This window comes from Enhydra lutris, unplaced genomic scaffold, assembly GCF_002288905.1.
Source record: "Enhydra lutris kenyoni isolate GAN:26980312 unplaced genomic scaffold, ASM228890v2 scaffoldscaffold42, whole genome shotgun sequence".
NCBI lineage: Eukaryota > Metazoa > Chordata > Mammalia > Carnivora > Mustelidae > Enhydra > Enhydra lutris.
The window spans coordinates 7,218,105-7,232,503 of record NW_019154126.1 but is presented as its reverse complement, the minus strand read 5'-3'; the positions used below and the strand labels follow the sequence as shown (position 1 = coordinate 7,232,503).

General features: G+C 41.1%; 1 protein-coding gene across 1 annotated transcript in view; it reads left to right on the top strand.

The window, feature by feature from the left end:
• The first annotated feature begins 8,775 nt into the window (after positions 1–8,775).
• The window catches only part of LOC111155512 (transmembrane protein 236), a 33,654-nt gene continuing 28,030 nt past the window's right edge, over positions 8,776–14,399 (top strand). Inside the window, exon 1 of the mRNA XM_022515684.1 lies at positions 8,776–9,065. Within this exon, the coding sequence (XP_022371392.1) occupies positions 8,776–9,065 (290 nt within the window). The remainder of the gene's footprint in view (positions 9,066–14,399) is intronic.

Here is a 14,399-nt window from a genome sequence, read left to right as displayed (position 1 = left end):
ATCCTTCATTTCTGATTTTATTTGAGTCTTCTCTCTTTTTTTCATACTTGGTCTAGCTAGGGTTTGTTGATTTTGTTTGTCTTTTAAAAACCAACTCTTAGGGGTGGCTCAGTCATTAAGCGGCTGCTTCAGCTTAGGTCATGATCCTAGAGACCTAGGATCAAGCCCTGCATCAGGCTCCCTGCTCGGCAGGAAGCCTGCTTCTCCCTCCCCATTTCCCCTGTTTGCAGTCCCTCTCTCACTGTGTCTCTCTCTGTCAAATAAATAAATAAAAGTCTTAAAAAAAAAACCAAAACTTAGTTTTGTTTATTTTTGTATTCTTCAATTTTTTATTTTATCTATTTCTTCTCTGACCTTTATTATTTCAGTCCTTCTACTAATTTTGGGTTTCATTTGATCTTCTTTTTCTAGTTACTTGAGATATAAATTTAGGTTGCATGTTTGAGATCTTTCTTATCACTGTAAACTCTTAGTACTTTTTTTTTTGTTGTTATATCCCTTAAGCTTTGGTATATTGTGTTTTCATCTTCATTTGTCTCAAGATAGTTTTAAATTTCCCTTTTGCTTTTTTTGAGTATTGTATTTCTGTAGCTAGACTAGCTTCCTGAGCACAGAAAATGTGCCTATTTTCTTTTCTTTTTTTTAGGAAGCTTTACCTGAACCTCCATGTTGCTCTTCTCTATGCTTCCAGTGACTTGGGTGTACATCTGTCATTGTGCTTCTATTGAAATTACTTGTGGAAATGTCTGTCTGTTTAATTAGACTGTAAGCTTATAAGGGCAGAGAATGTGTCTTGGTCATCTTCGTATGCTGGCATTAGCACAAAAGCTAGCATTGAGGGTCCACTCAGTTCATTTGTGAATTAATTCTGTCACTCAGTCAATAAATATTTATTGAGATTTTACTATGTGCCAAGCACTAGTCTAGTTTTGAGTATATAACAGAGATCAAAACTGGTAAAAGTTTCTGTCCTAAAGAAACTTACGTTCCAGGTGAGAGAGCAGACAATATAATAAGCAAGTCAAATAAACATGTTGTTGTTAAGTAAATAAGAGGGGGGAAAAAAGGAGGGGAAATATCAGGAAATTAAGGAAGGGGGTGTGTTGACATTTTGGATAAGCAGTCTCACAGCTGACGTGTCATTCATATAAAGACCTAAAGAAAATGAGGTAGTTGGCTCTTTGGATGTTTTGGGGGAGAGAATAGCAAGGACAAAGTCTTCATAATGGGTGGAACCTCTACGTCTGGCATGTTTGGAGAACATTGAAGAGAACAGCGAGAGGGAGAGTAATGGGAAATTAAGTTAGACCGAAAGGTGGGTGGGGAAGAGTCTGGAAACCCTTGAAAATTCTGGTAAAACTATGGGCTTTTACTCAAAACGAGGTGGGAAGCCACTGGTGGCTTTGGACAGAGAAGAGATAAGCAAACTTACTTATTAAATGTTTTTGGAACTAAATGGGCCAAATATACATAGTACAAGAAGACCTAAAACTTGTATGCCTTTATAGTCTAAATTTTATAGTCTAAATTTTAATTTTAAATTTTTAAATTTGGGTTAGAAAATTCCAAATCCATAATATCATTAAAAATACGGACTTAAAATCTGTGATTAAAACAAAACAAAACTTGCTCCACCCAGTGGAGTGAGGGAGCACTGCATTTAGGCATACCACTTGGAAATTTTCTCTTATCTACATTAACCAAAATAACTGGATAGTTGTCATTTCTGTGGACTTCACAAAGATCTGGCCATGTCCACTAATACTGTTTTCAAGTTTTTTTTAAATTTTTTTATTTATTTTCAGCGTAACAGTATTCATTGTTTCTGCACCACACCCAGTGCTCCATGCAATCCGTGCCCTCCCCAATACCCACCACCTGGCTCCCCCAACCTCCCACCCCCCGCCCCTTCAAACCCCTCAGATTGTTTTTCAGAGTCCATAGTCTCTCATGGTTCACTTCCCCTTTCAATTTCCCTCAACTCCCTTCTCCTCTCTAACTCCCCTTGTTCTCCATGCTATTTGTTATACTCCGCAAATAAGTGAAACGAAGTTATTTTTTTCTTAAGATTTTATTTATTTATTTGAGAGAGAGAGAGATCACAAGTAGGCAGAGAGGCAGGCAGAAAGAAGGGGAAGCGGGCTCTCTGCTGAGCAGAGAGCCTGATGTGGAGCTCGATGTCAGGACCCTGAGATCATGACCTGAGCCGAAGGCAGAGGCTTTAACCCACTGAGCCACCCAGGCACCCCCATGTTTTCAAGTTATTTTATCTTAAGTAAGGAAAAATTGGAGAGCTACAAACTTAGCAAGTCCTTAGCAGCGAAGATTTGAGAACTACAGATTAAATCATTTTCGTGAACTTCGGGATGAATGTACAATAATTAATTAGGGCTGCATCTACATTTAAATAGGATTTATTTATTTGCTTAAATTTGTTAACTTTGGAATATTGAAAAGCTAACCCAGACTGTTGTAGTCTCTTAAAATATAAAATCCGAGAATCACTGTACAGAATGAAGTAACTTCCTCTTTTCTTTAATAGTCTATTTTTAATGATTAGCTCCCATTTGTATGCCACTTCACACAATTTGTGTAATGGGAAATCTTAAATCATCTTTCTTTCTGTCTTTCAATGTTTGAGATCTGGACACCTTTAACAGAAAAAATATTTCAGGGGAGCATTATTATTATTACAAAAGTAAGGACAGCCTCTAAATTTTGTTAATTTCAAGAATAGCATCACTAAGTAAATACCAGATATTAAAAGGGTTGTATAAGCAAATGTGCTATTGTCCTTGCTCTAACAAAGTTGTTTATTTAGTAGTCAAGGAGATGAAATTGTCCTTTTTTCCCGTAGTAAAAACTGAATGTCGTCTGGACTGTGATAGCATAACATTACGAAAAGGGGCACAATCTGTTGGTGATATAATCTTACTGAATTCACTTCGTGTGATTTGTTTGGTGACAACTGCTTATGAGGATTGGTATTGTATTTTGGAAATACTCTTTGGAAATTACAAATAATCAGTAATTAGATCCAGTCTCTTCCTGAGGCTCTCCGCAGATCCAGCTTGATCTGTAGAGCAATTTCACTGCCCCCAGCTCCTGCCTTTCTGCACATCAACACCATATGGTCACAGGAAACAAACCCCAGATATGCCGGAACATTCCTGGCTGTCTGTACATTTTGTTTCACAGACCCTACACTGAAAACAATGAACAAACCTTGAGATTACAAATGATCTTACTAACAATTTAAGAGACTTTGAATTTTTGACTTCCTGCCTGCAGGAAGGAAGTGACAGTTGGAAGTGTGGAGAACAGGTGTTACCCCGGACAGCATGATATCTTCTGCTTACTAAAATAAAAAACACTGCATCAACATTCCTACGTGGAAGTGAGTTCTAACCACAAGACTCAGTCTTTCCACCACAGACCCAGCTCCAGAAAACCAGATCTGTTTCCTACCAGGAAGTTGTTAAACCCAGCATTAAAGGGCAGAGTAAGGGGCAGAGTTCTTTGAATTGGTCTTGGATGAATCCAAGTCAAGAATTTGGGGGTATGAAAATGTCCCCCTGCGTGTCCTTCCAGTTACTGGCCCTGCAGTTGCATGGCGGAATCGTCAGGGGACTTAGAAGGGAAAGAATCAGGATTGGCATAAACTGGTCTCAGCGGAAGGGTAGGTGATTTCAAACCCTCTCTCACCTCCTTTTGTCTTTGTCTCCAAGTGAGGGGTCTAGCATTGTTTCCTCCCAGGAGCTTAATGTTGCTATAATGGCATTCTTTTCTTTGCCAGGCTAGCTTGTTCTCTATCCCTGGTGAAGGAACCTACCCTGCCTCCCAATCTGTTACGGAAATTTTAGACTATTTTAGATCCCTTAGAAGAGCTGAGGACTCTTAAGTAATTGGAGGCTATGTCTTGGTCCAGACAAATACCAGCCAGTCCTCTCCAGCCTCCTTTGTTAATGGTTCATATCCATTATGGGATATGCATTTTTGAGGACATACAGATTAGAAAAGGTTGGGAAAGATATTGTAACGCTGGGACCTAAGTCTTTGTGAATGCTTGTAAAGAAGCACGGTCTTGGGGTGCCTGGGTGGCTCAGTGGGTTAAAGCCTCTGCCTTCGGCTCAGGTCATGGTCCCAGGGTCTTGGGATCGAGCCTCACATTGGGCTCTCTGCTCAGCAGGGAGCCTGCTTCCCCTCCTCTCTCTCTGCCTGCCTCTCTGCCTACTTGTGATCTCTGTCTGTCAAATAAATAAATAAATAAATAAATAAATAAATAAGAAGCATGGTCTTTTCCTAACATGCATCTTGAGGTGAAGAAACTGCATTCCCTAGGGGCTTTGTTTTCTCTCTCCTCTAGAGACCTTACAGAGCCATGGCTGTGCAGGAAGGAGTTCTGGGGGCTATAATTGGGACCACACAAGGAAATTGAAGCTCACAGGCTGAGTGGACAGATTGTATTGGGACAGGTAATACGTGATTTCTCCTTCTGAAAGGTCAGTGTGAGAGCCAGGATTCTCTTGGAATAAAAGATGAGTTAGCCATTATCAAAGCTTGGCACATTCCCCCCTACTGCCCACCACTTCTCTTACCCTTCATCTCCATCCATTCCTTCCAGGAGATCTTTCAAGGGCCCATTACGTGGTAGCACCATGCTGAGATACAACCATACAAAGATGAAAGCAAGTGTTCTCTGCCTTCAGGGAGCTTCCCTGGGGAAAGGGAGCTTTTGTAGGGGATCCAGTGCCCGAACTATATAGGGAGACAAGTGCTACAGTACAAGTGTGGACAGATCCAGAAGGATTCAGAAGGTGTTCTGACTCAAAGGAGGACATGCTTCCCTCTGTTTGGAGAAGGAGAGTAAGGAAGGGTTTCAGAGGGGAGGAAACTCTTAGAGTGGGGCCTGCGGGAGGAAGGCTATGCTTTTCCCTCTGTCTTGTGCAATCAGGAATAGGCAATAAAATTCTGTCCCCACTGTGTAGCTGGCAAACAGTTATTCAAGGCTCTCCCCATCTTCTGCTTTCCCTTGGCTATTTCATTGCTCTTTAGTGCTACCATTTAAGGGATAAGTGGAATTTCAACTCATTTATGTTGCTTTTGCTGAGAAGTTAGGGACAACAAACTGGTGGAGGAAAGATTTAAAAAAAAGAACATAAAGTTTTTATTAAGCCAGAATTGCTTTGTTTAATTGATTGTTACTAATCTGTAATTACTTTCAAATTTTTATGCTAGTGAAATATCGCAGTTATGCCAATATTAATTAATTGAGAGTGAAAACTCCTCCACCCCACCTCACCCATTCCCCAGGGACAGCACTCTTAGTCTGAGGAGTGTATTTCTGGATTTTTAATTTATGCTTCAATCCACAGCGATGATATTTTAAGACAAAAACGAGATTGTGCCATTCGCATTATTATACATAGCATCTACAGTTTGCTACTCTCTCCTACCCCTCTCCTAACTCTCTATATCATGAACAGTCTTAGGACTAATTTTCAAAGAAATTGTCCTTAAATGCACAGAGAAAGTTACATATGGATATTGCTTTGAGTCAGTAGAAAAATCAATTTGGCCAAAATTCACCTCCTTCAAGAAGCCCTCTCTGATCAACTCTACTTTGATTTTTTTTTCAGTCCCTTCTTCTGAATCATCTTACATCTTGTTTTTGTATATGCTTTGGCCCCTGCCCCGAAACATATTCCTTTCTTGTACTCAAGCCCTTTTGGTTGCCAAGACCAAAGACCCCATTCTGTAAGCCTTTTGGTTGCCTCTCGCTATTGATCTCTGTTCCAGTCTTCTCACTCTCTGTGTTGGCTTCTGTGCTAACTCTTCTGTCCCCTCACCACTTGACTTCCATTCATTCCTTCCTTCACTCAGCAAATAAGTGCTGAGTGTCCCAACATGCCAGGGGGGATGCCCACACGTAGAGTTTGGGTCGCTTTAATCTGGACTTCAGATCATGGCCTCCTGCAATTCCACTTACCAAATTCTCCCTGTGTTTCTTGGTTCAGATTTCTAAACTGGAGCACGTGGCCCAGCTTACGGAGGGGCATTCTGTGAACCAGGGGCATTCTGTGAACCAGGGCCTGTTCATCCAGATGTGGCTGGAGAGGGGTGTGGAGGACTGTGCCCGGGAGAGCCCTTCACAGCTCTGACATGCCCAGCTCAGTCCATCAATGTTCTCAGGTCTTACCTGTGCATTGGTGACATATCCCTAACTGGGACATAAGTGAGGAAGAACTGTGTCTCTTACCACGATCCGCTCGTAGAAAATGTTCATAAGCTATGCTAACACAGGTGCTCTTTTGTTTACAGGAGATGAGCTTATTGTGGGTAGTGAGCAAGCATCACAACCTCCTTCCTGTTCAGAGAGCACGACTATTTTTCAGAGCTTTCTGTGCCATAGAGAATTCCGGGTCCTATCACACGAACTCTGTCTTTGAAGGTGAAGGTGAAGAGAGATTAGAAACTGGAAGGAAGGGTGCCTGGGTGGCTCAGTGGGTTAAGCCTCTGCCTTCCGCTCACGTTGTGATCTCAGGGTCCTGGGATCGAGACCCACGTCGAGCTCTCTGCTCAGCAGGGAGTCTGCTTTCCCCTCTCTCTCTCCCTGCCTCTCTGACTACTTGTGATCTCTCTCTCTGCCAAATAAATAAATAAAATCTTAAATAAATTTTAAAAAACCGGAGGGAAATTAGATGTGAGAAATATAAAATGAGTGCCATTTTTAAATTCCCACACATGGAAATAAAAAAAAATGAGTATTTAAAATGGAATTAAAGACCTAGCCCAGAGTCCTTTTGCTTGGTTCCAGGCAATTTTATTCAACAATTGTCTTCAAATGCCCAGGTCACAATTCCTATTAATACACAAAATTTCTAGAAGAAATCATAACACAACATACCACTTATGACTCAAGACAGAGGGCTAGGAGGTTAGAGTCTAGTTTGTATCCAGTCTTAAAGTTTTGTCAGGGGTGACACGGAGAATCAGTGACAATTATATGGTATTAGAAATGGTGCTCGCATGGTTTTTCTACCCTGTCCTCTCACGTTCTCGGTATCAGTCTTCCAGCTCTCTTCATTTGTTTGAGAGGACTTCCACAAAACATCAGCAGATTGCAAGTTCAAGTTCAAATAAAATAGCTAGCTTGAAGAACCGGCTGACTGACTGCGTTGCAGAGGGCATGCAGGAGGAGGTAATCCTCAGAGCTGCTACCAGAATCCTAGGGGCACCAGAATCCCTGGGGAGCCAGGCGGCGCAGGGCCCCTTCTGCAAAGGGCCTGCCTGGGGAGAGAGGAACCCGGAGAAATAATGGCGCGCCTCAGGCTGCCAGGAGGCACAGGGGAAGCCATCGAAGGAAGCAAGTGTGTGGAAGGGATCAGAATCAGTGCTCCCCTCAGCACTCTTGCTTCATCCGTTGCAGCCAAGGCTCTCCCCACTGCCCAGGCGGCTCTGGGGCTCCCCCCTGGCTTCCCCAGCTCCAGGTTAACACTGCTCCTGTCCCTCCTCCACACCAGCACTCACCACCCTTTCCAAATATCAAGGAAGTGGCTCTTCTGTCCAGAAAACATTGCTTTATCGCTGCCTGCCTCACACACACACACACCCCACACACGCAGACCCCCCACCCCACCCCGCACCCACACCCAGATCCTTCGGAACATTGATATTCTGACCCCAGCGACGTCTTCTAACATCACCTTTCCTTACTTCCTCCCACGGGACACCAGACTCTCATAACCGCTCTAGCCTCCTGACTTCTTTTTTTGTATCTGGAATGTTACTGACACCCCAAAACCTGCCATCTGTCCTCCTCATCTTTCCCTCCCCTTCCCACAGCCCGAAGAGGAAATTCTCCTCTGTGTTATCATAGCACTTGGGTTATACTTCTGACCTCAGTGATTTTTCTCGTTCCCAAGTGTGTTTTGTCTGTTGGACTTTGAGCATCTTTAGGGCAGAAATCTCCTGTCCATTCACCTTCACACTCCAGCAGCTAGCAAAGGCGAGGTGCTCATTTGTAGGTGCTCCCAAGTAGTTTTTGAAAGAAGGCTATTCATGGAGACGGTTGTTGTCTTTTAAATATTTGATACGCTTTCGGACTAGACATGGACAGCTCTTAAGGCGTCAATCCTGAAAACAGGTTTCCAACACATGTTGGTTCCCTCACCAGCAAAATAAAAATATTAATCTGGGTTACATAACAATTAATGTGCAAGAACAGATAGTTCAGGTACCAGGAAGAAATCTGGTTAGGAGGCTGGCAGTGTGAATCCAAACTCCCTTTTCAAACACTTTGAAGAAAAATAAGGGGTACTTTTCCTTGATGAGGACCCAGGTTTTGGGTATCTCTTTTTGCCTGGATTTGCTTAGATAAAAAATCGAGGATCGGATTACAGCTCTTCTTCTCCTTTAACTCTAAAATTATATGATTCTGATGGTTCCACTTAACAAATGTTAAGTATTCCATAATTTTTGTGTGTGTGCTCAAGTTGGCAATCCAAGCTACACTGAAAGACCTGCTTCTTACCAGCGCTGCAAAGCATATTCATAAATCCATTTGACTTTGAATAATGGACGTGCAAACACATTAAGTCATCATCTCCACAACTGTTCTGTTTTTTTAAGAGACCTCGCTCAGCAAGTTGGAAGATCATTGAACCATGGGAGGGTGATAAAAGAATAAAAAGTCACTGATTAGTGATTTCAGGACAAGGAACTGGATCCTCGCTCAGTATCAGTGTCCATACGCTGCTCACAACCCAAGCAGGAATGTTTGATCACCAGCAGCCTGCCTTTCTCAGGTTGGCTTCTGGAAGACTCATCAAGTTCCTGATTTTCGAGCTCCTTGAGTTTGTTGCTTTTGCCACTCCCACGCTGGTGATCATGGAACAATTTGCCACTGCCTATCAAAAGAAAGCAGGTGGCCTCGGGAAAACGCATTATTGGCTCATTGTTTCCTGTTCCATTGCCTATGTGGCTTCTGTGACTCTACTGGTATGGGTTCCTGTTAAAGTTCTCTTATACAAGAAGCATCGCCTTTACAAAAAAATTAAAGGATGGTGAGTAAAATGGTTCTCAAGCAGGGAATCTCTGTGATGCTTTCCAAGACACTTTCTCAGGTACTACAGGTAAGGATGTTCGCGTAGCACAAATGTACATAATGTACGCGTGTTATGATCAGTGAAGAGGACTTAGCACCGCTTCTATAGATATGTTGATAATATGGTATCTTCCTTTAAAAAAATATAGGGACATTTTTCCTGACTGATATCAACGCATTAATGTGTTCCTAAGTTTGCAGTTAGCATGAGTCCATGATATACTAAATGTTGGACCTAATTCCTCTGTACACTGAACTGCATAAAGTTATCACAGTGAATTTATAGAAATCATAATTGAGAGATTATAACGTAGAATTTTACTTTTGTGTGAAACAGAGTAATGTCTATTTAGAAATGTTTATATTGCGTTGTTTCGCAGGTCTAAAGAAATCATCCTTTGACCCTTAATCAACTGAGATTTTTAAGCAACTGAGATTTTTAAAAAAATAATACTTTACTATGTCAGTAAATTCTTTTGCCCTGGTGTGTGTCTGGTGGGGGGGACTGCTGCAGTAACAGTATAGAAATGTTTTAAGTAAATTAAGATCTAATGTTGGTTCAACAGTAATTTGATGGCTGTATCACCTGTATCAATTAAGTGTGAATAATCTCTGATACTAATATTTTTTCCTTTTAGATCTTCAGATCTGATTTTTACTCATCTGAGATTTCTTTGTTTTCTTTGCTTAGTTAAACCTGCTTTCATACTGATATTTTATTTATTTATTTTAAAGATTTTATTTATTTATTTGACAGCGGGAGAACACAGCAGGGGGAGGGGTAGGCTGATGGAAAAGCAGGCCCCTCTGCTGAGCAGGGAGCCCCATACCAGCTTGATCCCAGGACCCTGGGATCATGACCTGAGCCAAAGGCAGAGGCTTAACTGACTGAGCCACCCAGGGCCCCTAATACTAATCTTTTATTTTAAAGTCAAACAACATCAACATATTTGGAAGCAAGCCCCTGGGAATTTTAACAAGGGCAGAAATGTAAAAATCATAGAGACAACCATCTAATTGTATTGGGAGGGTGCAGAAGGGGAGGACTGACGTGTTGAGTTCACAAGGGATCTCTGGGTGCCAATTTTAGATGTGGGACTTTCATTTCCCTGAGAGCAAATATGTTGAAGTGTTTCTGGAAGTAAACCATTTGGTTGACACTGTGTTTATCAGTGGGGTTTAGGGATTTTCCAAACCTTGACCCAAAGTTTCAGAATTACCTGTGGAGCAGGTTTGGAGCTGAGCTATGTCCTTTACTTCTTACACCACCTAGGAGTAACTTTGACTGTCCAGAACTCCTGGCTGGGCTGGGAGTTTTGAGGGAAGGATGGACTATCCAAATGACTCTAGAAACCATTGGTTTACTCCAGCCCAGAAAGGCACTCCTTGATTTTTGTTTTGTTTTGTTTTTTTACATTTACTCAAATCCCTAGGACTGTAGGTTCTGAGTATCATTCAGGCAGCAAACCTTCCATATCAGTTACCATCATCATCATTAAGTTATAAGTGCTTCTTTACTTATCACGTATGTGCTGAGAGATCTACATGTGAATTTCATTTCCTTCTATACTACCTTATAAATAGATATTTTCCTGAGTTTATCATTGTTATTCCTGAGAGGGAATTTTTGATTAGAGAGGTTATACAACTTCCCTGGTCATTTAACTAGTGAGTGAGAGGATCAGACTTTGGACCTCCATCCATCTGACTCTGTAATCAGTACTTCTTTTTTTTTCTTTTCTTTTTTTAAGATTTTTCATTTATTTATTTATTTGAGAGAGAGAGAGTAAAGAGAATGAGAGAGGTGAGGATGAGAGGAGAGAGGTCAGAGGGAGAAGCAGACTTCCTGCCAAGCAGGGAGCTCAGTGCAGGACTAGATCCTGGGACTTTGGGATCATGACGTAAGCGGAAGGCAGTCGCTTAACCAACTGAGCCACCCAGACGACCCATGATTGGTACTTCTAACCACTCTCCTAACTGTGTCTTTGAATGACAAGGTCCCAATCTGTTGGGCTAAGTTGAGGGTAAGGAAGAGAGTAGCTTTACATTTCTACTCCCCAGTACACATTTTGTTTTACAAATCTGGTCCACATACTCTCCTTGTGCTAATGAGTCTTGGGCTGTGTCACAGTTACACTTACCATGAATTCTTCGGGGAAATACTTTTCTGGTCTTTCATTTTCTTTGTAGGTGTGGCTGGGCACAGGTGTTCTAAACAGGTATACGATAGGTTATTTAGTTTTACTGCAACTGTGAAACTATTTCCTCATGGCCTCATTTGTGAACACTGTCATACTGCTATCTCTTACTGGCATAGAAGAGAAAAGTTATCTAGCTCAATCCTAGAAGCTTTACACATTTTGTACTATTAAATTAAAGTTTTATGACAGCCAGGTGGGGTATGTGCTAGTATTCTCATTTTATAGATAAAGAAATAGAAACTCTAATAAGTGATTGACTTTGTCAGGTCAAAAAATTTGTAAGTGGTGGAGCTGGGACTTATAAGCCCAGATTGGCCTAAATCTGTGCTCTTTCCTTTATCTTGTATAACTTCTCCTTTATTTTTTTCTGTCTTTGAATGCCAAGTGTATTTCAAAATCAATGCAACTCTTTTGGTGTCATTAAGATATAGTACCTCCAAAGATGTGTATTTGGATATTATATATGATTCTCAAACTTGTGTATATGAGTATTTTAATATATTTAGTCAGGCAGAGTGTTTATCCTAATTGCTAGATAAAGATGATGCAAAAATAATTGGTATTATAGAAGGTAGGAATTGAAATAATGACTATTGAAGAATGCTTAAATAGCTATTTACACAAAATCTTATAGGTCTTTAGTATTTACAGATAGATGGTTGTCCTATTTAAGGATGTCCCTGTAGGTTCACAATGCCATTATTAGCCCCATGAAGCTGGTATTCAGGAGAGAATGAAGAAAGTGCCCTGGCCATATAGCTGAGAGGAGCAGACCTGAGTTCAAATCTCAGCTTTTTTTTTTTTTTTAAGATTTTATTTATTTATTTGACAGACAGAGAGACAACGAGAGCAGGAACACAGGCAGGGGGAGAGGGAGAGGGAGAGGGAGAGGAAGAGGGAGAGGGAGAGGGAGAAGCAGGCTTCCTGCCAATCAGGGAGCCTGATACGGAGCTCAATCCCAGGACACTGGGATCATGACCTGAGCCAAAGGCCGACGCTTAACAACTGAGCCACCCAGGCACCCCAAATCTCAGCTTTGACATTGACTGTGAGGATTTGTGTGAGTTATTTAAGTCCTTTGAATCTTAATTTTCTCATGAGCATAACAAGGACAACTGAGCTTTTTCATTTGAAGTGCTGTTTTAAGAAACTGAATAGGATTAGGCATATAAAATTCCAAGCATAATGCCTGGCATGTAGTACAGATTCTATGAATATTATTGTTATTACCTCAGGCTGAATTTAGTATTTCCATTTAATTAGCAATAATCATGCCTCAGATAAACCTCATTGACTACGATACTGCCACTGCACAAAGCTAGTGTTTCCATTTAAAACATGATCTTGTTTAGGGGCACCTGGGTGGCTTAGTTGGGTATGTGTCTAACTCTTGATTTCAGCTCAGATTGTGATTTCAGGGTTGTGAGACTGAGCCCAGTGTTGGGCTCTGTGCTGAGCATGGAGCCTGCTTAATTAAGATTCTCTTTCTTTCTCCCTCTGCCCCTTCCCACCCCATGTGCTCTCTCTCTCTCTAATTAAAAATGCCAAAATGAATGAATAAATAAATAAATAAACAAAAATGTGATCTTGTTTAATCCCCAGAATAGCTCTGAGAAGTGGTAAAAGTGATTTAAAAAAAAAAGTGATGATGAAGAAAATTATATGCTATAAGTGATATTCTTCGAATTTGGAAAATCTTGTAGGTCTCTTTCATCCTTTGAGAAAAATGATGGCCCATATAGTGATATCATGAATATCTTATAAAGTATTTGGCACTTATGCAGTGCTTCTATGTTTTGTTTTTTCACTTGACCTGCATGCCAGTGTTGCGAAGTTGACTGAGTAGATATAACTTCTATTTTGTAAGAGAGAACAATGCCAGAGATCTTAAGACATCCACACTAAATCAACAGTAGAGTCTAAACTTTAATCCAGTGCTCTTTCCTTTACTCTTGTGAAACACTTCCTTATTCTCTTTAGAATGAGTGTTCCTTTTTTAGGATGCCTGTCATCATTCATAATAGACTAGGGAGATGGTTTGAGGAATGAGGAAAAGCTGTTTATGTACACACCAAATTGTATATCCCAGTAAATAAGAGAAATCCTTTCCTGGGCTCTCAGTGAATGTGTGGAAATCATTGAGCTACAAAGCTGGTCTGCAACTGGAGCATATCTCAGTGGAGAGGGTACCTGGGGATAGGATAATAACGGAGGACTCGTGGGGATTCCCAGAATGCCTTGGGACCCCGGGATGCATTTCAGGAATTCTCTCAGTCTTTCAGAGTACAATTACCTTGGATCATGATATGTCATGAATTCCAGGAGGTGCCATGTTTGAAACATGCCAATATTTTGGACTGCATTTTACCTTGCTTAAGTCCTTAACCTATCAGACATGATTTGCTGTTGATTTGTTTAAGATAGGTAGTAATAGTAGTAGTAGTTATAGTTGTAGTAAAATAAGAGAAGTACTTATTGAAAGCTGCTCAGTAGGAGCACTATGTACCAAGCATAGTGGTAAACGCATGGCCTATATTATTTTAGTTAATTCTCTGACCTTTTTATGTAAGAACACTTAGAGTGTTCTTCTTACAAATGAGGAAATTGGGGCACAGAAATTATAAGACCACATAGCCAGTGAGCTGTGGAACCAAAAATGACCACAGGGTGGTCTGTCTCCAGAGCCTGGTCTCTTGAGGACCTTACTACCTTACTACCTTAAGTAAGGACCTACTTCTTACTACCTTCCTACCACAGTGGCACACACAAGTCATGTGCACAGTGGTAGTAACACCTGGGCACTGCTGGACAGGCTGGACAAATGGAAGGAAGTAGAGCTTGCTCCTTTCAGACCTGGGAAGGCCATCAATAAGTTACCATGAACTAAGCACTGGTGCTTAATTTACTTCTTCACAGAGCACTCCTCCTTTTTTCAGTGGGTCTGTCCATTTTCTGTTCATTAGCAATAATTGTGTGACATTTGACTATAGGCTTTTTCTTCCTTGCCCCACCATATCCAGTAAATCGGGAATATACTTACTTTTGCTTTTCTCTCCCACCTTCTGAAATAAGTTACCAGATTCCATTAATTC